This window comes from Rhinoraja longicauda, chromosome 20 (assembly GCF_053455715.1).
Source record: "Rhinoraja longicauda isolate Sanriku21f chromosome 20, sRhiLon1.1, whole genome shotgun sequence".
In the NCBI taxonomy this organism is placed as follows: domain Eukaryota; kingdom Metazoa; phylum Chordata; class Chondrichthyes; order Rajiformes; family Arhynchobatidae; genus Rhinoraja; species Rhinoraja longicauda.
Genome location: NC_135972.1, coordinates 12,224,172 through 12,249,643, shown reverse-complemented (window position 1 = coordinate 12,249,643; position 25,472 = coordinate 12,224,172). Strand labels below are relative to the sequence as shown.

The 25,472-nt window shown below is 43.7% G+C and overlaps 1 protein-coding gene across 9 annotated transcripts in view; it reads left to right on the top strand.

The window, feature by feature from the left end:
- The window catches only part of LOC144603565 (contactin-1-like), a 421,240-nt gene that overhangs the window by 337,159 nt on the left and 58,609 nt on the right, over window positions 1-25,472 (top strand). For all 9 annotated transcript variants that reach the window (XM_078416950.1, XM_078416955.1, XM_078416958.1 and 6 more), the window contains 3 exons: window positions 8,917-8,987; window positions 11,706-11,940; window positions 19,272-19,375. In XM_078416950.1, coding sequence (XP_078273076.1) covers window positions 8,917-8,987; window positions 11,706-11,940; window positions 19,272-19,375 — 410 coding nt within the window. The remainder of the gene's footprint in view (window positions 1-8,916; window positions 8,988-11,705; window positions 11,941-19,271; window positions 19,376-25,472) is intronic.

The following is a 25,472-nucleotide window of genomic DNA, read 5'->3' as shown; positions in this document are numbered from 1 at the left end:
TCCGTGATGGACACTGAGGTTCTCCACCCAAAGAACATCCCTTCCTTCTGCTGCCTAGTGTTTCTGCCAAGACGATGTACTTCTTCATCTCCAGACTGTTTCTTAAGCTGGCCAATTCCTACCCATCATGTTTCACTCAGGCCAGCAGTGCCTGGATCATGACAGCTGAGCGACGTTCTGATCTGTTATAATTATCCATGAAATCCCTGACGTCTCAGATCCCAAGCATCATGTTGAGAGGTGTAAACTGACTGCGTGTGGTTACTCTTAATATTGTGATAGTCATTGTACAATACCTACCACATCGATTTGACAGAGCGAGGTCTTGCTAAAGGAATAAGGGCGATCAAAATAACTGGGAAACATTCAGTGCTGCATTCACAGATATAGGTGGGTGGGTGCGTGCATGAGGCCCTATTCAAGCCTACTCGTATACCTGACTTTACTCTGTCTTCTTTTCAGCCACCTTCCTCATCCACCCTTCATTCAAACCCCGTCACACTTAATCTTTCCCACATCTACATCTCCCCTCTTCACCTAAATGTCCTTACATCTTCCCTATACCCCCTCCCATCCTTTATTTCCCCTTTCTCTTTCTCACATCGTACCCTCTCCTTCATTCCTGCTCCAGACTCCTTCCCTCTATGTCCACTGCCCCTCTGCTCTCCTCCACCTCTTCTCTCTGATCTTTGTCTCCCTTCCAGCTTTCTTCTCTGTGCCTCAATACATTCTCTCTTTCCCCTCAATCCTCTGCTCTCCTTCATTTTACCTCTCTCCCTCCCCAACCTTCCTGCCATCATCTTCACCGATTTCACCCTTGCACTCTAGTCCCAAGAAAAAGTACAGCAAAAATTTATCGCCTGATATTGGCCAAAGGACTTCTTCCCTCAGTTTCAGTGGACCTATCTGAGACCGATAGTCCAGAGGAAACCTCAGGCATTATCCAGGTAGCTCTGCCTGAGCCATTGCCCTGTCCTCATGACAGCATGTAGTCTCTAAGTGACTATTGAGTCCCAGTACATTCCTTACCTGTCGATGAAGAAGGATTTGAGAGAGATCTTCAAGGGAGTGACTCACCATCTCCGCCATAACCAGAAGGACTATTTGCATATTTACTGTGGTTTGAACATTGAAAGTCTTGGCGAGCAGTGGTTTGTTGTACATAATATCTTGAAGCACAGGTTAAACAGAGGACAGAGGATGTAGTTTTATTTTGGTGTGCAGTCGTCTATGGCGAAAGGTCAGTCGGGCAAGAAGAAGAAATAGAAAAAACACAGCCATAGAGTCATAGAGTTGTACAGCACAGAAACGGCGCTGACCTTTCTGTCCACCATCCTATCTGCATTCATTAAGACCGCTTTGCCTATTTATTTATTTGTCTATCGATTTATTTTTAGGAAATTTCCTGTCCTACAGAGAGGCACTTTCAGGCACTCCGAGGCCTGCCTGTCACATAATTTCACTGCTAGTGTGGCCTGCACTATGAACGCATTGCAGCCCACCCACAGTGTTTCTATAAACCTATTCACAGTCGGCTGTGGAGGCCAAGTCAATGAATATTTTTAAGGCCAAGATTGACAAATTCTTGATTAGTATGGATGTCAGGGGTTATGGGGAGAAGGCAGAAGAATGGGATTGAGAGGGAAAGATAGCCACGAATGAATGGCAGAGTAGACGTGATGGGCTGAATGGCCACTTCTGCTCCTATAACTTATGAGCTTATGGACTTATCCCATTCTATCAAGCGTCTCTAGCTTCCAGTTATGCTATTCTGTCCGGTGATCCAGTCCATGTCTATCAAGCGTCTCTAGCTTCCAGTTATGCTATTCTGTCCGGTGATCCAGTCCATGTATGTTTGTTTATGAAGAGTCTCTAAACATTGGATCTTTATTTACTTTTTATAACTTTGTCCCTACCTCTCTGTTGATCTAAAGAGTTGTGTAAATGTTTGTCTCCTCATATCTGCGTATTGCATAAGCATTGTATGTGCTAGTAGATAGAAAATTAGCCCCGTTCCATAATGATTGTTGGGTCTGATTACCGTGGACAGGTGCAGATAAGTGTATTGAAGTTTCCATTGAAGATATTGCTATCGTTCTGCCTGCAAAGCCAGGACCAATCATCCAGTAAATATTTCTCCCATCTGAGCATGTGGTGGGAACAGCATTCTCTATGGATTGGTTTGCTCTCGACGCACCTTGGCGGCTCTGCGTTACTTTGATTTCTTCTTTCATTGGACTTAAATTCCCAAGAGTTCATCGATGGTTACCAAGGTTACTGCCAGCATGTACAGGCTTAACAGAAAGTAGGCAAATGCCTGTCTGATAATCTTGCGATTGGCTTTCCATTGATTCTGCAGGAGTCTATGATACTAATTTCTCCATCCAGCTCAGGATCCTAATGAGACTTCTGACCCATGTTCCGGTCATTACTACATACAAGTCAGCAACTGGAGTAGAACCATCTGACCTGCATCATCATTCAGTTGACCATGGATGATTTTATTGTAACCTCCACTCCTCATTCCCACCTTCCCCCAATATACTGTTACTAACTTGCTTAATATCGACCTCTACCTTAAAAATGTTCAAAGGTTCTGCTTCTAACACCCTTCAAGGAAGGGAATTCCAAAGACTCTCAATCCTCTGAAAGGGAAATTTTGTCTCACATCTGTGTCTATCGTGCAATGCGCTGTTAGGGTTGGTGGTGGAAGCAGGTAAGCTACTGGCATTTAAGAGGCTTTTAGATATGCAGAGAATGGAGGGATATGGATCACATACAGGCAGAGGAGATTAATTTAACTTGGCATCATGTTCTGTGCAGACATTGGTGGCTGAAGGGCCTGTTTCTGTGTTATGCTTTGTGTTCTAAATAGGTGACCCCTTATTTTTAAAACAGTGTCTCCTGTTAGAAGAAACATCCTCTCCACGTCTACCATGTGACTGTGAAAGCCTCAGGATTTTATTGAGATCCTGGCAGTGGCAAACTGTGCCGACAAGCCAGAACTACTGGAATTCTGCAACAGCTTGTAAATCCCAAAGCATTTTAAACAGTGTCAGACTATCTTCCTGCAATTGCAGCTACGATTTGGCTTGAGCTTCCAGGGATTTAATTTTATTTTTAAACATAGATTTTTATGAGCAGTTGGTTTGTGCTTTCTGTGGCTGAGAGAGTGAGAAGGTAGTTTGGGTGAGGCCAAGATCATAATTGCAGCCTGCCACCGCGTTAGCAACCAAGCCCGACATAACAGTTATAACAGGCAGTATTAGTTTAATATTAAACAAGGCAAACCTTCCAGGCCCATGCAAGGGATGTGAAGATTGAAGTGAATTGCATTCATAGAGTCAAACAGCACAGAAACAGACCCTTTGGTCCAACTTACCCATGCCGACAAAGATGCACCATTTATGCTAGTCCCACCTACCCGCGTTTGGCCCATATCCCTCTAAAGCTTTCTTATGCAACTAAACCTTTCTTCTCTTGCCTAAACCTTTCCAAATACTAACATTTCCTATTCATTTTAGAACATAGAACAGTACAGCAAAGGAATAGGCCACAATGTTTGTGCCGAACATGATGCCGTTAACTGATCTCATCTGACTGTACATGATCCATATCCCTCTATTCTCTTCACTTCCATGTGCCTATCTAAAGGCCTCTTAAATGCCACTATCATATCTGCTTACACCACCCTGGCAATGTGAAGACCAGTCCCCCACCACTCTCTGAGTAAAAAGCGTACCCCCCACATCTTCATTAAACTTCCCCCCTCTCAGCTTATGGCTATGCCCTCTTGCATTGGGCATTTTCACCCTGCGGAAAAAGATTCTGACTGTCTACCCTATCTATGCCTCTCATAATTTTTTCGCCATTTTCTGGGATGGAGTGCCTCATTTATGAGGAGATACTGGATTAGGTAGATTTATTTTCCGAGGAGCAAGTGAGGTTGAGTGGCGATGTGATTCAAGTATACATAATTATGAGCATACAATGATGGTGGTGGCAGCGGAAGGTGAAGGGGAAAGATAAGACTGCACTAAGAACTTTTGAAACTTTGTCTGTGCCAAAAACATGGCCAATCTTTTTTTGTAATGCCTAGGTGAGGTCAATCAAGGGATATGGGAAAAAGCAGGAATGGGGTACTGATTCTGGATGATCAGCCATGATCATATTGAATGGCGGTGCTGGCTCGAAGAGCCGAATGGCCTCCTGCACCCATTTTCTATGTTTCTATGTTAATTCCACTGTATCTAGGTACATGTGACAATAAAGTATCTTTGAATTGAATCGTTGAAGCATTGAAGATGGGCAAAAATGCTGGAGTAACTCAGCGGGACAGGCCTCATCTCTGGATAGAAGGAAAGGGAAACGTCACCTATTCCTTCTATCCAGAGATGCTGTCTGTCCCACTGAGTTACTCCAGCATTTTGTGTCCACGATAGATCAGCCATGATTGAGTGGTGGAGTAGCCTTAATGGGCCGAATTGCCTAATTCTGCTCCTGTAACCTATGAACTTATGACTGTGTGTTGTTCCAGAAGAGGATTTACTGTATTCATATATAGTATGATTAGAGTGGACGACATGCAGAACAAGCATTTCACTGTATCTCTGTGTACGTGCCAATAAATAAATCATTGAACTATTGAGTTGCCCAGATACATCAGTAAACTTTTCTCCCCAAAGAGGTGTCCAAAATTAGATGGCATAAGTTTAAGTGTAGAAACAAGGAACTGCAGCTATTGGTTTACAAATAAGAACACAAAGAAGAGTCTGAAGAAGGGTCCTGACCTGAAATGTCACCTATCCATGTTTTCCAAAGATGCTGCCTGACCCTCTGAGTTACTCCATGTATCATTTTTAGGCGTAAGGTAAGGTTAGGCATGTGGTACCATTTTAGGTAACGAGTAAGAAGTTAAGAGACAGTAGTTGGAAGGAAGATTTGTTCAGACAGATGGTAGCTGGAGTTTGGGATGCGCTGCTTGGGAGGGCAGTGAGAGCTGAGTTTCTAGACGAGCACTTGAATCGCCAATGCACAGAAGGCTCTGGACTAAGAGCTGTTTAATTGAATTAGTGTAGATGGGTGCTTGAAGGTCAGTAGGAAAACAATATGGGCTGAGGAGCTAGTTTCTGTGCTGTATGACTCTTTGACTCCATGTATTGGGGCTTTGAGAATGGGAAACTTGGGTAATGCAAGGGGTAGCAGCCTGGCTGGGGTGTGGACATTCTGGCAGACTAAACCGTGACACGTCATCATGGTCCGTGGCTCACAGCTGTCTGGGGTGTGGGTGGTTGGGAGGGGTGAAGTTTGGAGCCAAGGTTGCTTGCAAGGGGCCTGCACTGTCCAGGACCTCACGATCATCGTCTGGATCGAACCTGGGTCTCTGGTGCGGTAAGGCAGTAACTACCGTTGCGCCACCGTGCCGCCTTTGGCCCGGTGTAAGTTGGTGCTGCAAGTTGCTTAAATTTTAAGATGTTTTCCAAACGAGCTGGTAAATGTTTAACAATTATACCTGCCTGACCTGGTGCAACTTTCCTGTAGCTCTGAGGTTTACTCTCCATTCCATCTGACCATGGCCTTAGGTGGCTGCATTTTACCTCGTTAGAGGCACCTATTCTGTTGGGAGTTCAGTGAGATCCATGCCTTTTATCAAACATAAAACCAGATCAGGAAATAAAATGTTATCCCTGGCATTGGAAAAAGTACAGGAGAGTGGAGGAAAACAAATGCCAATGCCAGTCATTGAGGGGATACAGAAAGAGCCTGAGATGTAAGTCTTGGGAAGGAAGATGAGGCTGTTAACATTAGTGTTTATTGGGCTTGATTCTTGTTCAGAAATATTTTTTTTGTGGGTAACCAGGTTTAATTGCAAAGAATGATATGTCCCAATAAAACCTGTTGCCCTGGAATTCGGACCTAGGAGCAGAGACCAAGGACCAGGACCTTGTAGCAGTCCAACAGAATGGCCTCCCAGCAACGGGGAAGTAATATTACTGGTGATTAGACCCATTCTCAGTTCTGTGCCTTCACAGAGATGTTGGCCCACCACTGTTACTGCCTTCGGGGCAGTAGATTTGTCCCATCACGTGAGACCGTGAAACTCCCTTCAACATTGTCCCATGGTCTGGAGCTTTTTATTCCTGGAAGAGCGGTGCAAAGCCATAGAAGCCTTGCTAGGACTTGCGATACCCTATGCACGGAGCTTCCTCTAGGACCTTTGCCAACTTTATGTAACTTTGAGTGAATCATGGAGCTCTCTCCCTCCCTCCCCCCCTCAATAGACAATAGACAATAGGTGCAGGAGGAGGCCATTCGGCCCTTCGAGCCAGCACCGCCATTCAATGTGATCATGGCTGATCATTCTCAATCAGTACCCCGTTCCTGCCTTCTCCCCATACCCCCTGACTCCGCTATCCTTAAGAGCTCTATCCAGCTCTCTCTTGAATGCATTCAGAGAATTGGCCTCCACTGCCTTCTGAGGCAGAGAATTCCACAGATTCACAACTCTCTGACTGAAAAAGTTTTTCCTCATCTCAGTTGTAAATGGCCTACCCCTTATTCTTAAACTGTTGCCCCTTGTTCTGGACTTCCCCAACATTGGGAACATGTTTCCTGCCTCTAACTTGTCCAACCCCTTAATAATCTTATACGTTTCGATAAGATCTCCTCTCATCCTTCTAAATTCCAGTGTATACAAGCCTAGTCGCTCCAGTCTTTCAACATATGATAGTCCCGCCATTCCGGGAATTAACCTAGTAAACCTACGCTGCACGCCCTCAATAGCAAGAATATCCTTCCTCAAATTTGGAGACCAAAACTGCCACAGTACTCCAGGTGCGGCCTCACTAGGGCCCTGTACAACTGCAGAAGGACCTTTTTTGCTCCTATACTCAACTCCTCTTGTTATGAAGGCCAACATTCCATTGGCGTTCTTCACTGCCTGCTGTACCTGCATGCTTCCTTTCAGTGACTGATGCACTAGGACACCCAGATCTTGTTGTACATCCCCTGTTCCTAACTTGACACCATTCAGATAATACTCTGCCTTCCTATTCTTACCACCAAAGTGGATAACCTCACACTTATCCACATTAAACTGCATCTGCCATGCATCGGCCCACTCACACAACCTGACCTCACCTTCACAGTCGCCATAGTGCGTGTTGCTGAAGGGTATGAAGAAGAGTCTCGACATTAAATGTTTGCATTTCAGTTCAGTTTAGTTTATTGTCAAGTGTCCCAAGGTACAGTGATAAGTTTTTGTTGTGTGCTAACCAGTCAGCGGAAAGAGAATACATGATTACAATCGAGCCATTCACAGTGTACAGATACATGATAAGGGAATAACATTTAGTGCAAGGTAAAGCCAGTAACATCCGATCAAATATAGTCCGATGGACCCCGATGAGGTAACTGTTCCTTTTCACCTCTTCCTATTCTCTAGAAATGCTGCCTGACCCGCTGAGTTGTAAACCAGCATCTGCAGTTACAGCATCGGTGTAAACCAGCATCTGCAGTTCCTTCCTGCACATTGTGTGTTGCTGATGTATGGGTGATCATAGCCCAATGCATTACTGTTAGCAAAGTGTCCGCAACTATAGTCAATCGCATGTAATAAATTGCAATTTATATGCAATAAATGTATGTAATTTATGTAAATTTCATGCAGTAAATCGCAATTTAAATGCAATAAATTGATGTAAATCTCATGCAGCAAATCGCAATCTAAATGCAATAACAATGTAAATTGCAGTGCAAACTGCAGTATAAATGTGGTGAATTATCATATAAATTTCAATAAATTGCGATTCATGTAGTGAATTGCAATAAGCTGTGGTAAATTGCATGCAGTGTTGGGAACTGCACAGGTCCCATTTTGGCAGCTCATTTCAGTAGTAAACCACCTTATTGGTGCTCCTAACATTTTTTGATCAATTTCATGATATTTCTTTTTGCTGGGGTGTGTATGGACTGCAGTGCATAAGCAGCACTTACTCAATGCACCAAAGAATGGTAAATTCGAACATCTGGTCAGCTGGACCTATGGTCAGATAAAACTTGCTGATAAGATGTAAACTTTAATACTCTTTTGTCTATGAGCTGGTAGCTTATAAAAACAGAACGGTAGGATAGGGATTGGAAGAACAGCATCAAATGCTGGGGTATATTGGGACATTAACATTTAAGAAACATTTTGACAGGTACATGGATAGGGCAGATTTAGAGGGACATGGGCCAAATGGAGGCAGGTGGGACTAGTGTGGATGGGACATGTTGGCCGGTGTGGGCAAGTTGGGCTGAAGGGCCTGTTTCCACCTGTAAGACTCCATGACTCTCTAACTCTATTAGAGATGAGCAAACATCCCTGAAATTATGGCAGCAAAATCTGAGGGAGGGAAACCTGGCTGTATTTTTTAATGGAAGCTGGATCGAAACCTGTTTTTGAGTCAAGGGAGGACAAGCAGAATCTTAGCACTCAATTAGCATTCGTCGAAGCAGCTTTGTGTTCCTCAACACTACGGATAAAGACGGTTGTTTTGTCTCCCTTAACATTTTATGAGGTTCAGTCTGCAGTTGGTACTATGTGGCTTTCAGCAGGGAATCGTTAAGGAAAGAAATATTGCAGATAGTAACAAAAAAATTGCTGACATCCCTGCTTTAGTGGCGCAGTTCACAAACTGGCAACAGTCCCAGAGCAATAGCTATGTGTTAGTCTTGGCAAGGAGCAGGATTCTGGCAACTATTGCAGGTCAGTGTTATTGTAATGTATTGTCTGGCTTGGAGGCGAAAGTGAGTGCCTTCTTTACAAAGCTGTCGAACATCATCACAAACCTGCCCTTCCCCAATAATCCCCAGCTCCTCCACGCACCTACCCAATGCAAGTCATTAAAATGTCTCTTGCTCTTCTTCCTGCAGCTCCCACCGTGGCTCCATCTGATGTTGGGGGACGCGTCGGAATCCACCGGGAACTGACGATAACGTGGACGGTAGGTTTGGAACGGATAGGTTTCTGCCTATTAAGTGTTCTTCAGCCCTGGCCACCAGATATAAATGGACAAGGATGAAGATAAATTCTTTATCATGTGTCAAGTAGATAGTGTGGATGTGGAGAGGATGTTTCGAGTAGTGGGACAGTGTAGGACCAGAGGGCACAGCCTCAGAATAAAACCTTTTGAATGGAGATGAGGAGGAATTTCTTTGGCCAGAGGAATTTAGCCTGTGGAATTCATCTCCACATTGGCTGCGGTGGCCAGTCATTGGGGATTTTTTAAATGGAGATTGATAGTAAGGGTGTTAAAGGTTACAGGGAGAAGGCAGGAGAACTTGGTTGAGAGGGTGAAATAAATCAGCCACGATCGACTGGCGGAACAGATGTGATGGGCCAAATAAACTAATTTTGCTCTTATATCTTGTGGTCTTAATATAAGAATTAAACAACCTCCTTTCTTAATACAATTCCTATAAGTTCACTGCATTTCCCAACCTATTCTTTGATTAAGAACTAAATAAATCCAATCCATGGACTTTAATAATGTCCAGTGATTTGTGTATAAATCTTGATCTGCAGCTTTTATTTGCTGTTTTAATACACCATAAAAGTGCATGTATCGTCCGAGATCATTCTGAACTGACGCCACAATTTCCACCGAGAGCTGCCAACAAACAGCGTTCCACAAGACATCTGTACCTGTGCATTGTAGAGCAGAGGTCAGGAGTGCTCCAGGGGGCACATCCTACATCGCCTGCCACATTGGGAACACAGTCACCAGCTATCCTATTCATCTCAACGGGGTCACCAAATGTGTGGTGCATTTAGGATTTTCAAGCACATTTTGTTGAGGCGCCGCCCTTGAATCTTTGTATTTTCAAGATGTTCTGGTATTACATCTTTCAATGTAGATTCTAGCAGTTTTCCAGCCATTGATATTAGAGCACATAGGCTTGGAGATAATATACTGACCAACTGAGAATTGGTTATCCAACAGAAAGCAACGAGTGAGAAAAACAGATCTTACTCAGGTTGTCCACTGTGATAAGTGGGATACCAGAGGTGACAATGCTTGGACCACTCACAATCTAGCAGTGATTTAGCTGAAGGGTTGATGTGTATCTGCCAATGGAGTCAAGGATGGGCCACGTGGGTGCCAGAGGATGGATGCGCCGCCGAAAACAAAGGAGGACCCGGCGTGTGGGAACTGCTGTGAGGGGTGGGGTAAGAGCAAAGGAGGCATGTAGGAACCACCATGAAGGGGGGGGGGGGGGGGGGAGGGCAGGAGGAGACTAAAGGATGACCTGATGTGGGATACTTTGTAATTTTGTTGGTGCCCTTTATGTGGTGAGTCTTTGCATACCTTGGGTATGCAAAACAAAGAATATCACTGTGATTTGTCACATGTGACAATAAAATATCATTCATTCATTCAAGCCTGGGAAAGGTAGTTGCAAGCCTTCACTGCCAGATCATTGCTTCCACAGTCACTCAGGGCTGCAGCTAAAGCTGAGACTGATTGATCTTGGTGACGGTTGTGGATACAATGCCTGGCATATTAGCCACGTTCTGGGGGGTGAGAGTGGATTGCACATTTCAATATTCAGCGTCAGCTCCCCTCAGCTCATTGAATGTTTGACAGCTTGGGGAGGTCTCATGATCGATTCAGCCTCTGCTTCCACCTTTATTGATCCCAGATGTGTGATGTGAATACACATATCGGGACTGGAACCAAACTGACCGATTAAAAAAATATATCTGATTATAATGCAATAAAGTTAATGACTGCAGCAGGCACATACTGCTCCTTGTCATAATTAGATCAAAATAGGAAACTGCAGTTACTAATTTAAGTTCAGACAAGAATTTCCAGCAGTAGTGCACCATTAAAACATGGGGAATAGTGTGGGTGTTGCTTTGTTTCCCTATTCTGCTCGGTCAATATAACTGCTCCATTTACCTGAAACAGACACAAAAAGCTAGAGTAAAAAGGAATAGGTAACGTTTCTTCATTGTCTCGACCTGAAACGTCACCTATTCCTTTTCTCCAGAGATGCTATCTGACCCGCTGAGTTACTCCAGCATTTTGTGTCTATCTTCAGTTTAAACCAGCACCTGCAGTTTCTTCCTACAGGTGTCATTAATATTGTGGAATGCATTGCTACAGAAGGTTGTGGACAAGTTGAAGGATATTTTTAAAGCAGAAATAGCTAGATTCTTGATTAGTACAGGTGTCGGGGGTTATGGGGAGAAGGCAGGAGAATGGGGTTAGGAGGGAGAGATAGATCGGTCATGATTGAATGGCAGAGTAGACTTGATGGGCTGAATGACCTAATTCTACTCCTATCACTTATGATCTTATGATTATGATCTGATGAATCACATGTTCCGTTTACCTGCCTTACCTCAGCTTTGCTTAATGGCTAAATGCAACAAAATCTATCAGTTTCAGAACTGGCCTGGCTGTATCCTTTGAGAGGGGTGGAGGTATTGTGTGATGATCTACGTGAGGGGAAGTGCCTCGTGACATTGCCCTTACCTGTCCAGTGGTGTGGCTTGAAATTTCCTCTCCTTATTTTTACTGTTGCAACGAATGAACTAATTACTCTTTGATTACCTCGTGGAATCTGTTAATTGTCTGAAACACCCCAGATGGATGTCTCTGTTCGAACCTGCGGCTAACACTATGCCCCTGTCTTCCACCCCCCCCCCATAGCCCTTGGCAAGGGAGTACCATTTTGGAAGCAGACTTGGCTACGTGGTTGCATTCAAGCGAAGTGGAGAAAGAGAGTGGACGAAGGTCACGGTGCCCAATCCTGAAGGCAACAGATATGTTCTTAAGGATGACTCCATGCTGCCGCACACTCAGTTGGAAGTCAAGGTCAAAGCTTTCAACAACAAAGGAAATGGCCCTTTCAGCCTGTCTGCTTTTATTTATTCAGCGGAGAACGGTAAGTGGCACGGGCATGCTTTTGGCTTTTCTATCCAATTGTTTCTGAGTATAGGAGGCTAGCAATAGGACCCCACTTTACATTTTAAAAAAGGAGAGAACTGCATACTTGTTGGATCATGGTGGAGTAAATGCCAGAATTCATATCAGTTGTAATACTATGTACGGAATAACAGGATTGGGCAGAGTAGACCTGGTTTAGATTCATGGAGTCATACAGCACAGAAACAGGCCATTTGGCCCAACTCATCCCTACCAACCAAGATGCCTATCAAAGCTTGTCCCACTTGCCTGCATTTGACCCATATAATCCTGAACTATTTCTATATACAACGTGCTGGAGAAACTCAGCGGGTCAGGCAGCATCTCTGGAGAAAAAGGATAGGCAATGTTCCGGGTGGGAACCTTTCTTCAGACGGCCTGAAGTCTGAAGAAGGGTTCTGACCCCAAATGTCACCTGCACTTATTCTCCAGAGATGCTGCTTGACCCGCTGAGTTACTCCAGCACATTGTGTTAATCTTCAGTATAAATCAGCATATACAGTTCCTTCCTACACTATTTCTATATATGTACCTATCCAAATGTCTTTTAGTTTATGAAGGGAAAATCATGTAACCGGGGAGGTAAAGGGACAGGTGTTGCATCTCCTGCGGTTGCAGGTGAAAGTGCCCGGGGATGGGGTGGTTTGAGTAGGAAGGGACTAGTGGACCAGGGAGTTACGGAGGCAACGGTCTCTGCGGAACGCAGAAAGGGAAGGGGATGGGAAGATGTGGCCAGTAGTGGGGTCCCATTGTAGGTGACGGAAATGTTGGAGGATGATTTGTTGGAGACGCTGGCTGATAGGGTGGAAGGTGAGAACGAGGGGGATTCTGTCCTTGTTACGAATGGTGGGAGGAGGAGCAAGAGCGGTGCTGCGGGATGTAGAAGAGACCCTAGTGAGAGCCTCATCTATAATGGAAGAGAGGAAGCCCCCTTTCCTGAAGAATGAGGACATCTCTGATGCCCTAGTGTGAAACACCTCATCCCGGGCGCAGATGCAGCGTAGACGGAGGAATTGGGAGTAGGGGTTAGGCTTTTTGCAGGAGACAGGGTGGGAAGAAGTGTAGTCCAGATAGCTGTGCGAGTCAACTAGTCTGTCTCCTGTGATGGAGATGGTGAGGTCCAGAAACGGGAGGGAGATGTCGGAGATAGTCCAAGTATATTTAAGAGCAGGATGGAAATTGAAATGGGCACAGATGTAGATGTGTTGATGAGTCAGTTTGGAAATTACACCAAAATAGTTGGAGTTGCACACAGTGAGGAAGGCTGTCAATGTTTCCACACTGGCAATGGAATCATATCCATTTACATCTATTTGTGCTGTTATTTTGTCCACTATATCATACATTACAGATCCAGCCATCTATAGGTTTTTTTGTTTAACATTGTTAAATATCTTACCATTTTTTTTGCTATGGCCCTGTTGTTGCATTGCTATTTTTCTCAACACAACCCTATTTGATAGCGTACTCTTTGTCTGTATGCTCTAAACCTTTCTGACACAGTTTGGTTATCCTAAGCCCAAACACTTTTCTGCCCTGCTTCCTTCTACTTTATCTTTACCATTTGACATTTCTCTCCTCCTGGAATAAGATCTGTTATATTCTCAAAGTTCTGAAGTATAAAACAGAGAAACAAAGAAAGTTTACATTAATAGTCATCTTTCTTGGCCCCGGCCCACCGCACAGTGCTTTACAGTCAATCAAATCCTTGTGATTGTAGTCAGTGTTGTCATGTAGGAAGTGAAGCTTCCAATCTATCTACAGGAAGCTTCCACAAACAGCCGCAAGATAAAGTTTAGCTATCCTGTTTCAGAGGTGTTGATTGAGCATTCAATCTTTTCCCGGGTTCTGGAGATTAACTTCCTGCTCTTCTTAAAAATAGTGGTCATAGAGCATAGAAACATTGAAAAATTGGTGCAGGAGTAGGCCATTCGGCCCTTCGAGCCAGCACCGCCATTCAATATGATCATGGCTGATCATCTAAAATGATTAACTGATCGAGTTCAGTTTCATCCACTTGGACAGACAGGATCTCCTTTGCCTGAAAGATAATACAAATGACGGTGCAGTACCCCCTCAGTAACGTACTGGATCACGATGGACAGATAGGGGCGGCAGCGGTAGAGTTGCTGCCTTGCAGCGCTAGAGACCCGGGTTCAATCCTGACTACGGGTGCTGTCGGTGCGGAATTTGTACCTTCTCCCCGTGACCTTGTGGGTTTTCTCCGTGCGCTCCAGCTTCCTCACACACTCCAAACGCGTACAGGTTTGTCAGTTAATTGGCTTCGATAAATTGTAAATTGACCCTAGTGTGTAGGATAGTGTTAGTGTTCGAGGTGATTGCTGGTCGGCACGGACTCGGTGGCCTGAAGGGCCTGTTTCCGTGCTGTATCTCAAAAGTCTAAATCCGAAACTTTTGCCAAGTTCTCTTCTGGCAACATCTGTGGCAAGTGTGTTATTTGCTGAGCCACTGCTCCCAACTCACGTTCACTTCACTTCCTTCCAATTCCCCATTAGCTTAGAATTTCCAGACTTTGCTTCTGTGCAAAATGTGCACACCGTGCTTGGTTTCATGCGGTTTAAATTGATGTCCGCAGTCGCAGTGCGAGACCTAGTAATGGAGAGGTACCCAAACATGTGATTCAAAATAGTCCTGAACAGCTTTCCTTTTATTTCTGAAATCTATTTGTTTTTCTGAATGGTTCACAGTATTTGAAGCACTAAGCTCCAAGGCAAAGTTCCAAAATGTACATAGTACTTTACATTGTTCTCTGCCCCAATCCACTAGGTGCTGACAGATTTCATGAGGCCAGTTCCATAAATACTGGCAGCTCTTGTGTACCTTGTTGTAGTGCTCATTTTTCCCTCTGTGAATTGACAGAAATTATTAGTAAATTGTTTAATCATTGAGAACACTTTAGCCAAAACAATACCTCACTCCCTGATCTAAGACACACATAAAAAGGAATAACGAGCAAGAATATAAGTCGTTTTCAATTCCCATCCAAAAAGTACATTTCCCGCAGTAACCTGATGGGAAGATTGATTGTATCGTGACAGAATTTTATATTGAGTTTGAGAGCGATGCTGTTAAATATAGAATTTGCTCAGATGACAATGTTAATTAATGATTATAACAGAGAAGGGCTGTTAAATTGGATTGGGAGTGAGAGGGTACTTGATTGAAACATGCAGCACCCTGAGGGGTCTTGACAGGATGGATAGGGAAAGAACCTTTCCAGTTGTGTGTGAATCTAAGTCAGTGGTCACTCATTAAAAGTAAGGTGCCATCCATTTAAGACGGAGAGGAGATGTTGCCGTGTCTTAGGTACACTCTTCGAAAGGTGGACAAAGCAGATATTTTTAAAGCAGAGTAGATGGGTTCATGATAAGCAAGGGTGTGAAGGATAACCTGAGGTAAATGAGAATGAGGAATTGAGGTTACAATAAGATAAACATTAAATGGCAGAGCAGATTTGGGGGAAAGCATGGTCTAATCCAGCTGCTAGTAATGTATTATGATGTACATACTTGACACAATATTATGTTGACTTGGTTATTGTGCACAAGCCTCATCAGATGCAATGGTTTAGTTGTCATGTCATGGAATGAGTTAGAAACTGTGAGCTGGATACAAAGGAACCATGTAACCAGAGGATGGTTATGGTGTAACATTGAGCAGTACAATGACTCAGTGCCGTGACCGATGAGGGCAAACATACCATACCCCTTCTTTATCACTTTATCTGCTTGTTTGTCACTTTCAGGGAGCTTTGGTCATGGACTCCAAGATTTCTCTGTCCAGCAGTGCTATATGGGTCTTGTCATTAACTGTGTACTTTCTCCTGACACTTGACCAGTGCAATACCTCACAGTAGCTCAGACCGAACTCCATCAGCTATTTCTCTGCCAATATCTGTAACTAATCCATATCCCAGTGTGTCCTTTAACAACCTTCCTCACTGTCTGCATTTTCACCATTTCTGTCGTTGTCTGCAAACTTACTCGCCAACCTATCTACATTTTTGTCCAAGTTGATTATATATATATCACAAACAACAAAGATCCCAGCAACGATTCTTCAGAACTCCATTTGTCACAGGCTTCCAGCCAGAAAAACAACTTACCACCACAAACTTCTATTTTCTAAGTAAGTCAGTTCTGAATCCAAACGATCAAGTCATATTTTATCCCATGCATCTTAATTTTCCACATCAGCCAACCATAAGGGACTTTATCAAAAGCCTAACTAAGTTCCACAAAGATAATTTCAAATGCCTGACCCTTATCGATCACAGGCATCACCTCCTCGAAGAATTCAATAAAGTGTTTTGGTTTCCCCCCACATCCCAAAGACGTTGCTAGGTTTATTTGCCATTGCAAATGGCCCTGAATGTGTTGGTAAGTGGGAGAATCTGGAGGAATTGATGGGAATTCGGGGTGAATAAAAAAATATGTGATTCATGTAGTATTAATGTAAATGGGTGCTTGATGATTGTTGTGGACTCGGTGGACCAAAGAGCCTGTTGCTGTGCTGAATGCCTCAATGACTGTTCAGTAGTCAACCTATGACATTATCTGATCATCATATCATATCATATATATACAGCCGGAAACAGGCCTTTTCGGCCCACCAAGTCCGTGCCGCCCAGCGATCCCCGTACATTAACACTATCCTACACCCACTAGGGACAATTTTTACATTTACCCAGCCAATTAACCTACATACCTGTACGTCTTTGGAGTGTGGGAGGAAACCGAAGATCTCGGAGAAAACCCACGCAGGTCACGGGGAGAACGTACAAACTCCTTACAGTGCAGCACCCGTAGTCAGGATCGAACCTGAGTCTCCGGCGCTGCATTCGCTGTAAAGCAGCAACTCTACCGCTGCGCTACCGTGCCGCTGATGTGTTACACAGTTTAGATATTAATAAAATAATGTGGTAATTGACAAAAAAAAGTATGCATATTTAATTCTGTTTTATCAAATATAACTCCAAAGTAGAATGGATGTTTTAAATGCAGAATCATTGAACTGTTTCTACATGAAAATGCTATTTGACATCCCAGCAATCTCCAAGGTCAGTCGAGTCTGTCCCATTCCCAGGAATCTGCTCTGGCTCTCTCCAAAGCCAGCCGAATCTATCCCAATCCCCATCTCTTTCTCTGTGACCCGTGTTTTATTTTCCTCTGCGTATATATTGAATTTCCTTTTAAATGCGATAATTGAATCTACCTCAAACTGTGATTTTCAGATAATTCACTTCCCGACACTGCAGTGTTCAATGTTCAATGGTACTTTTTTGTATACAGTTCAGTACAAGTATCACTATACATCTTAGATAAGCTTCTCCGATACAGTACAAGCATGTAGTGGTAGTACACTGAGACATAGAAACATAGAAAATAGGTGCAGGAGTGGACCATTCGGCCCTTTGAGTCAGCACCGTGCCAGCACCATTGTGATCATGGCAGATCATCCACAATCAGTACCCCATTCCTGCCTTCTCCCCATATCCTTTGATTCAGCTAGCCCAAAGAGCTCTAACTCTCTTTTGAATGCATCCAGTGAATTGGCCTCCACTGCCTTCTGAGGCAGAAAATTCCACAAATTTACAACTCTCTGGCTGAAAAACTTTTTCCTCATCTCAGTTCTAATGGCCTACCCCTTATTTTTATCTGTGGCCCCTGGTTTTGGACTCCCCCAACATCGGGAACATGTTTCCTGCATCCAGCTTGTCCAATTTCTTAATAATTTTATGTTTCTCTAAAATCCCCTCTCATCCTTCTAAATTCCAGTGAATACAAGCCCAGTCATTCCATTCTTTCATCATATGACAGTCCCGCCATCCCGGGAAGTAACCTCATGAACCTACGCTGCACTCCTTCAATAGCAAGAATGTTCTTCCTCAAATTAGGAGACCAAAACTGCACGCAATTCTCCAGGTGTGGTCTAACGAGGGCCCTGTACAACTGCAGAAGGACCTCTTTGCTCCAAAACTCAAATCCTCTTGTTATGAAGGCCAACATGCCATTAGCTTTCTTCACTGCCTGCTGTACCTGCACACTTACTTTCAGTGACTGATGTACAAGGACACCCAGGTATCATTGTACTTCCTCTTTTCCTAATCTGACACCATTCAGATAATTGCCTTCTTGTTCTTGCCATCAAAGTGGATCCTCTTAGGCCCCCCTCGGTCATGGCTGACGATGGGTGATGCATCCTAGTTGGCTGCTTGCTCCACACCTCGGCTAGAGCAGCATCGCTTGTGGCTGAAGAGACCAATGCAGGAGTGACAGTCTCTGTCGCAAAGGTCACATTTGTGTGTGGTCTCTGGTCTGTTGAAGTTGCTGCGCTCCTTTCTGCGTGCCCGCTTGTCTGCCGCTGCGTTCATCAGTTTCTCTTCCAGTCCCAGTTGTTATAGGTGTAGAGTTCTTAACCAAACCATGAGGGCCGATTGGCCTGCTGTGTTGCAAAGTCACCCTGGCCAAGCATAGCTGTTGGTATCCTCCATAGCTGTTGGTGCAGCTCTGTGCCGCTGCAGGCTGAGTCCCGTCCACGGGCTAGGCCTCTTGAAGCGGCACCCTGTCCAGCTGAGCCCTATACTGCTGCAGTGGCACCAGCGACCCTCTCCACCATCGAGGCACTGCATTACCTCCCGCAGCTGGCTTGCTTACCTGCTTGAAAAGAAAATGTTTCATTCAACAATTGCAAAGCAGGCTTTAGCTTTTGGTGTTCAGAGATATTCGGGCAGCTGATCAGTGTTTAATCCCACTGCTCAGGGCTCTGTGTGGTACATCAGCAAGTTTTAATCCCCAGGACTTTCTGCACTGTGCAAGGGCCCTGCTTCAGAGCATCGAGTTGATTTTCTTTTACCTCTCTTTGTTCGGTGTACAAGAAAATGCTTTGTTGTGCCTGCTACTATTTGTAGATTCTCGCTGCCACTTCACAGGCTCTTTATGAAACCCTTCTACATTGTAATCACGTGTATTTTGCACTCCACACAAATTCATGCAGGTTCTGAAAAGCTTTATACAAGCACTGAGTACATTCCCAAATAGTAAGATTTTTGCAGCAGCATCAGATTTCAATTGGCCATTTCAAACATCAACCATTTTGATAAAAGAATTTGAAATTCTAATGGACAATTGGAAATTCTCAAAGTTATGCCGAGCAGGTTTATGCCTTTGATTGTTACCGTTATTGGAGTCTTTGTCAGTTCAAAAGAAATGTATCAGTGCATCTGGTTTTATTGCAATAAACTCATTTGATGTTTTATTCTATAACCAGAGCCCAACGAAGCCCCTACAGAACTGAGAGGCATGAGTGCCTCATCCTCAGAAATCGAAGTGTCCTGGACACCTGTGACCCAGCGATCAATCGAAGGCTATGAAGTAAGTTGAGATCATTTATCACGTTAAAGTATTAGTGAATTATGGCAATGCTGCAATCTCCATTTTGGGGTAAAAGTGATAAAAGTTTTCAAAGAAACAGGACTATTTCACCAGGGCACAGGATATGCTGATCTTATTTTGTTATGGTCTCGACCCGAAATGTCACCCATTCCTTCTCTCCTGAGATGCTGCCTGACCCGCTGAATTACTCCAGCAGTTTGTGTCTACTTTATTTTATTGAAGTGTTCCATCTTACTGTGCAGGACAAAACATGTAAGAACTTTAATATATGCCCCATAAGAACTCTGTTGTGCCCCCTTCCCCTTCCCCCCCTCCCCACCTTACTTTTCCAGCTTTCTCCCCACTGTTACAATCTATTTGTAGAAGGGTCCCAATCAGAAACATCGCTAATCCTTCCTGCCTCACAGGTTGCCTGACCTGCTGCAGCACTTTGTGTTTTGACCAGTTTCAGAAAGCAACTTGGCATAACTTTCTCCAAGACCACTAGTGATAGGCATTGCAAGCTGGCCATGCCTGTATCCCAATAAATGGATAACAAAATCTAGTACTACAGCATGGAAACAGGTCCTTCAGCCCAACTTGCCCACACTGACCTACGTCCCATCTACACTAGTCCCACCTGCCTGTGTTTGACCCATATCCCTGCAAACCCGTCCTATATATGTACTTGTCTAAATGTTTCTTAAATGTTGCGATAGTCCCTGCCTCAACTACCTCCTCCGGCAGCTTGGTCCATACACACACCACCCTTTATGTGAAAAAGTTACCCCTCAGGTTCCTATTAAATCTTTTCCCCCCTCACCTTAAACCTATGTCCTCTGGTTTTAGATTCCCTTACTCTGGGCAAGAAACTCTGAGTCTACTAAAGATGGCAGATTTAAACCTTGCTTTCATCTGGTATACTAGCACAAATCATTCAGTTGTTCCCATTTCTTTCATATAGCAAAATTTAATCAAAGCAGCATGAACTAACGGAATACATCATCAGCTAGATGGCTCAGAAGCAACTTGGTTTCCTTCTGATGATTAACTGTGCACTTGAAGTCAGGAGATATCAGCAGTGCAGCTCTTCATTGGCCAAGCTCCTATTTCCTGATCTAATTCCTACGGGAAATTCTAAAGCCTTTTCAATCCTAATGCCTCCTTTCCTCTCTTGGGCTTTGTAACTTAAATCAGCAAGTTAGCTTTTGAAAACATCAGCGCTTTTGATTCTTCACCACAGCAGTGGAACTTGGGATAGCTTACCTCGCTGACCACTGAGTAAAATGTTCCTACTGATGCTTTGTCTGTGTACTTCATGTTGTTGAAGATCGTTTAACACTACCTTTTACTTTTAGTTTAGAGATACAGAGCAGAAATAGGCCCTTCGGCCTACCGCGCCTGCACCGAGCAGCGATCCCCACACATTAACACTATCCTACACACATGAGAGTCAATTTTACTTTTGCATTAAGCCAATTAACCTACAAAACCTGTATGTCTTTGGAATGTGGGAGGAAACCGAGGTTCTCGGAGAAATCCCCCGCAGGTCACAGGGAGAACGTACAAACTCCATACAGACAGCACCCATAGTCTGGATCTCTGGTGTTGTAAAGCGGCAACTCTACCGCTGCACCACCATGCTGCCCTAAGTACAAAGTGCAGTTTTTGCAGTGACCTGGCCAACATTCCATGAAAAATGAATCAAATGGTCCTTCTTTTTCTTATTGTTAGTCCTTGTTTTTTTACCAAACCACCACCAGGATCACACACAAAATACAAATCATTACATTTCAGGGTAATTTATAAATGCTTGTGTGTGTGAGGCACTTTGAAAATCTCTGGAACATAATGAAGTGCAAAATAAACACATCTTTTTTTCTTCATCCTGGTGTTTCCAAGACAAAGCTTTGTGTTGGATCTTTCCCAACTGAACAGTTTTTTGTTATTTGTGTTTCATATTCTTTACTTGTGGAAAGGAACCGCATAATGTTATTTTTGTTATTCGTATTGTACTTGGCTTCATTGCATGCCTCAGGCTTTGACTAACTATACTAAAGAAAACAATATTTGGAGATTGTTGATAATCAGTTAATTTCCATTATCAACGAAGGAATAAGTGCAGATAATGACACTCACTCTGCAGTGCAGTGAAATTATAACTTGTTTTGTTACTGCAATCAGCTCGCATCGGCTGATCTGTTTTGGATAAATCTCTGTGCATCCACTGTTCTTTTAGTAGTGTAATCTTGCTCTTGGAATCAGCCAAGTTTTATCAAGGGGGCCATCTTATAAGTTGCACATTCCACTGGTGCATACGGTAGAGTTTCTGGCAGGGGAGAAGGAAATGTTTATCATCACACAAGGTTTATATTAAGTGTCTGTTATAGCAAGAACTCGTCTTTTTTAATCCTTTCATTTTCTTTATTCACTATTCCCATTGTACCTTGAAGCTATCTTTGACAAGAGCGAGTCTTTAGTATCACTGTCTGATGATCTACTCTCGGAGGTTAAGGCTAGAAAAATGATGTACCAATTTCTAATTATTTCAGCAAGTCGCAAAGCACTTTTGATAAATCAGCGATAGATAACTGCAGGCTTTCTTTGCAGATGCCACATCAGTTTATACAATCAGTTCAGGAATGCACCAGCACAAGAATGTGCTGTTCCTTGCATTTCCTTTGGTGAGCATCACTGTTTCGGAAGTTGGGTAGATACAAGTGACCAGTTTTCCCTGCAAAGTTCACATGAGTTCACTGAACCATTTCTCTGCGTTTCCTAAGCTAAGGCTGTTTAACATCGACATTCTCATGTGCTCCTGTCATTAGCTGCCATGGCAGATTCCATTTATATGTTGCGGGTCTGATTGGTGGTATCAATGTACAGACACAGCTTGAATTCTACTTGATGAGGACATAATTGGGACCTATCTAATTGTGGTGGTTCAATTTTCAAAAAGTGGGCTACCCTTTTGCCGCTGTATGTTGATTCATGGCTACATTTACATTCCACCCACCCTGTTACCAGATTGCAGTGTTCATCAACCACCTTTATTCGAAAATGTGAACAACCTCAAACTGTGTCATATAATTACTGGGAAATGGAGGAGATGAATTAGCACGGTATTAGTGATATTCAAGAAAGCACTGCAAACATTACTTACAAACACTCAGGCTAGATAGCAGCAAGATATTCATGTGATAGGAACTCTCTTTCCGCTTTTAATTTCCTGTCTTAACAGCGCAACATTAATTGTTCTGCATTCTTTTATTAATAGAAGTCTCCAAGGTCTCCCCACTTGCTTCCATTCAACATTCTTTCCAGATGCTAGTCAATCTTCTTTCATTCTCAGTCTCTTCCCCTGCTCTTTGGTCTTGGCATCACATGAGCAATTGATTAATTGCAACAATTCATTTCTAACCGTGGCAATCACCTTCTCTATCGTTTATCAGCTGATTTACTTGATTTAGTTCAGTTTGAGGTGTGGCTGGAGAGATGGAGGAGGAGGGTTCAGGACAGATGCATGCCAAAGGAGTTTCAAGTCAACTAAATGTGGACATGATGGAACAACTCAAGATGGATCCCCAGTGTTGAAGTACATTCCCATGTGAGGCAAAAATTGGCAAGTTGAGTTGCATCTTCATATGATCTACCATGACCTCTAGACTTACACGAGTTACTGAAAGCAAACACAAAAACCAAACTGATGTTTTCCTGTCCAGTTTAGTTTAGAGATACAGTGCGGAAACAGGCCCTTCGGCCCACTGAGTCTGCGCCAACCTCAAACACTTGCACTATCCTACACACGAGGAACAATTTGTAATTTTTATCGAAGATAATTAATCTACAAACCTACATGTTCCCTTGGAACATGGGAAGAAAACAGAGAACCTGGAGAAAACCCACATGGTCACAAGGAGAACGTACAAACTCTGTAAAGACAGCACACACAGTCAGGATTAAACTCTGGTCTCTGGCGCTGTCAGGCAGTAACTCTCCTGCTGTTCTATCATGCCACCCTAATTAGTATGGAGGTCATGGTATATGGGATAACATATTTGGGACTGAGATGAAGAGATACGAAAGATATCAGGAGTTGTGGGGAGAGAGTGGGGAATCTGGCATTACAACATCCTTGCTGAATCTAAGAAATCTGAAGGGAAAGTGGGGAAACCCGGAGGATACCCACACGGTCACAGGGAGACCATGCCATCTCCACACAGCCAGCAGCTAAGGTCAGGATCGAACCTGGGTCTCTAGCGCCGTGACTTACGCAATGTTGTACATTGTTGTGTGACTCTATTATTGTTACCATTACTGAGACTAATTATTATTTAAATTCCTCGGTTGCTATTATTCAATTTTAAGTTATTCATAAGTTCTAGGAGCAGAAGTAGACCATTCAGCCCATCAAGTCTACTCTGCTATTCAGTCATGGCTGATCTATCTTTCCCTCTCAACCCTATTTTCCTACCTTCTTCCTATAACCCCTGACACCCATGCTGATCAAGAATCTATCTATCTCTGCCTTTAAAATATCTATTGACGGCCTCCACAGCCGTCTGTGGCAATGAATTCCATAGATTCACCACCCTCTGAAGAAATTTCTTCTCATCCCCTTTCTAAAGGAGCCGTTTATTCTGAGGCTATGGCCTCTGGTCCTAGACTCTCCCACTAGTGGAAACATCCTCTCCACATTCACTCATTCCAGGCCTTTCACTATTTGGTAAGTTTAAATGAGGTCCCCCCTCATCCTTCTCGACTGTTCATGTTCATGTTCCAAGCTCCACGTATGTAATTGGCCACCTAGGTCAAAATTTCCTGGATCTATTGGCTTTGAAAATCCACACACTAACCATGCCCAGAGAACAATCTTTGGACAATTCAACTACAGCCGATCAGGCAAATATTGATGTAATGGAGAAGCTCTGCACATTTCACACAGCTGTCAACACTTTGGTGACAGTAATCTGTGGAAGTGTGGATAGAGATTTTATTGCCATAATTAAAGTTTGGGCCAAAGAGACACATCCACTGCAAAGTGAAAAATACAACAATCTGATGCTGTTTGGGGTTCGTGCAGTTGATGAAAAAATTTGACGTGGTGCCCAAAGCTGACATTTTTTTGGATTGATGTTCCAAACGGATTTAGACATTTGCATGGGATAGCCTTCAGAGGATAAATCAACAGACTTTAGCGATACAGCATGGAAACAGGCCCATTGGCACACGGTGACCAGCAATCACCCATACACTAACAATGTAGATGATCAGCCATGATCATAATGAATGGCGGTGCTGGCTCGAAGGGCCAAATGGCCTCCTCCTGCACCTATTTTCTGTGTTTCTATTATCCTACACACTAGCAACTATTTACAATTTACAGAAGACAAATAACCTACCAACCTAAACTGAGATACCAAGTAGAGGCAGGCTTGAGGAGAAAGCAGGAACATCACATGGCACACAGTGGTCAGATGGAGCTTCTCTCCAGAACTAGGGCGACAAAGAGTTGCTGCCTTACAGCGCCAGAGAACCGGGTTCGATCCTGACTACGGGTTCTGTCTGCACATAGTTTGTACGTTCTCCCTGTGATCGCATGGGTTTTCTCCGGGTGCTCCGGTTTCATAATACATAGAAAATAGGTGCAGGAGTAAGCCATTCGGCCCTACGAGCCAGCACCGCCATTCAATGTGATCATGGCTGATCATCCACAATCAGTACCCCGTTCCTGCCTTCTCCCCATATCCCTTGATTCCGCTAGCCCTGAGCTCTATCTAACTCTCTTTTGAATGCATCCAGTGAGTCGGCCTCCACTGCCTTCTGAGGCAGAGAATTCCACAAATTCATAACTCTGGATGAGAAAGTTTTTCTTCATCTTAGTTCTAAATGGCCTACCCCTTATTCTTAAACTGTGGCCCCTGGTTCTGGACTCTCCCAACATCGGGAACGTGTTTCCTGCATCTTGCATGTCCAATCCCTTAATAATTTTATGTGTTTCCCGGTGTGGACTCGGTGAGCCGAATGACCTGTCTCCACGCTGTATCTCTAAAGTCCAAAGTAAAGTCTAAACTCCTTCTCCTTGGGCCCAGCCCAA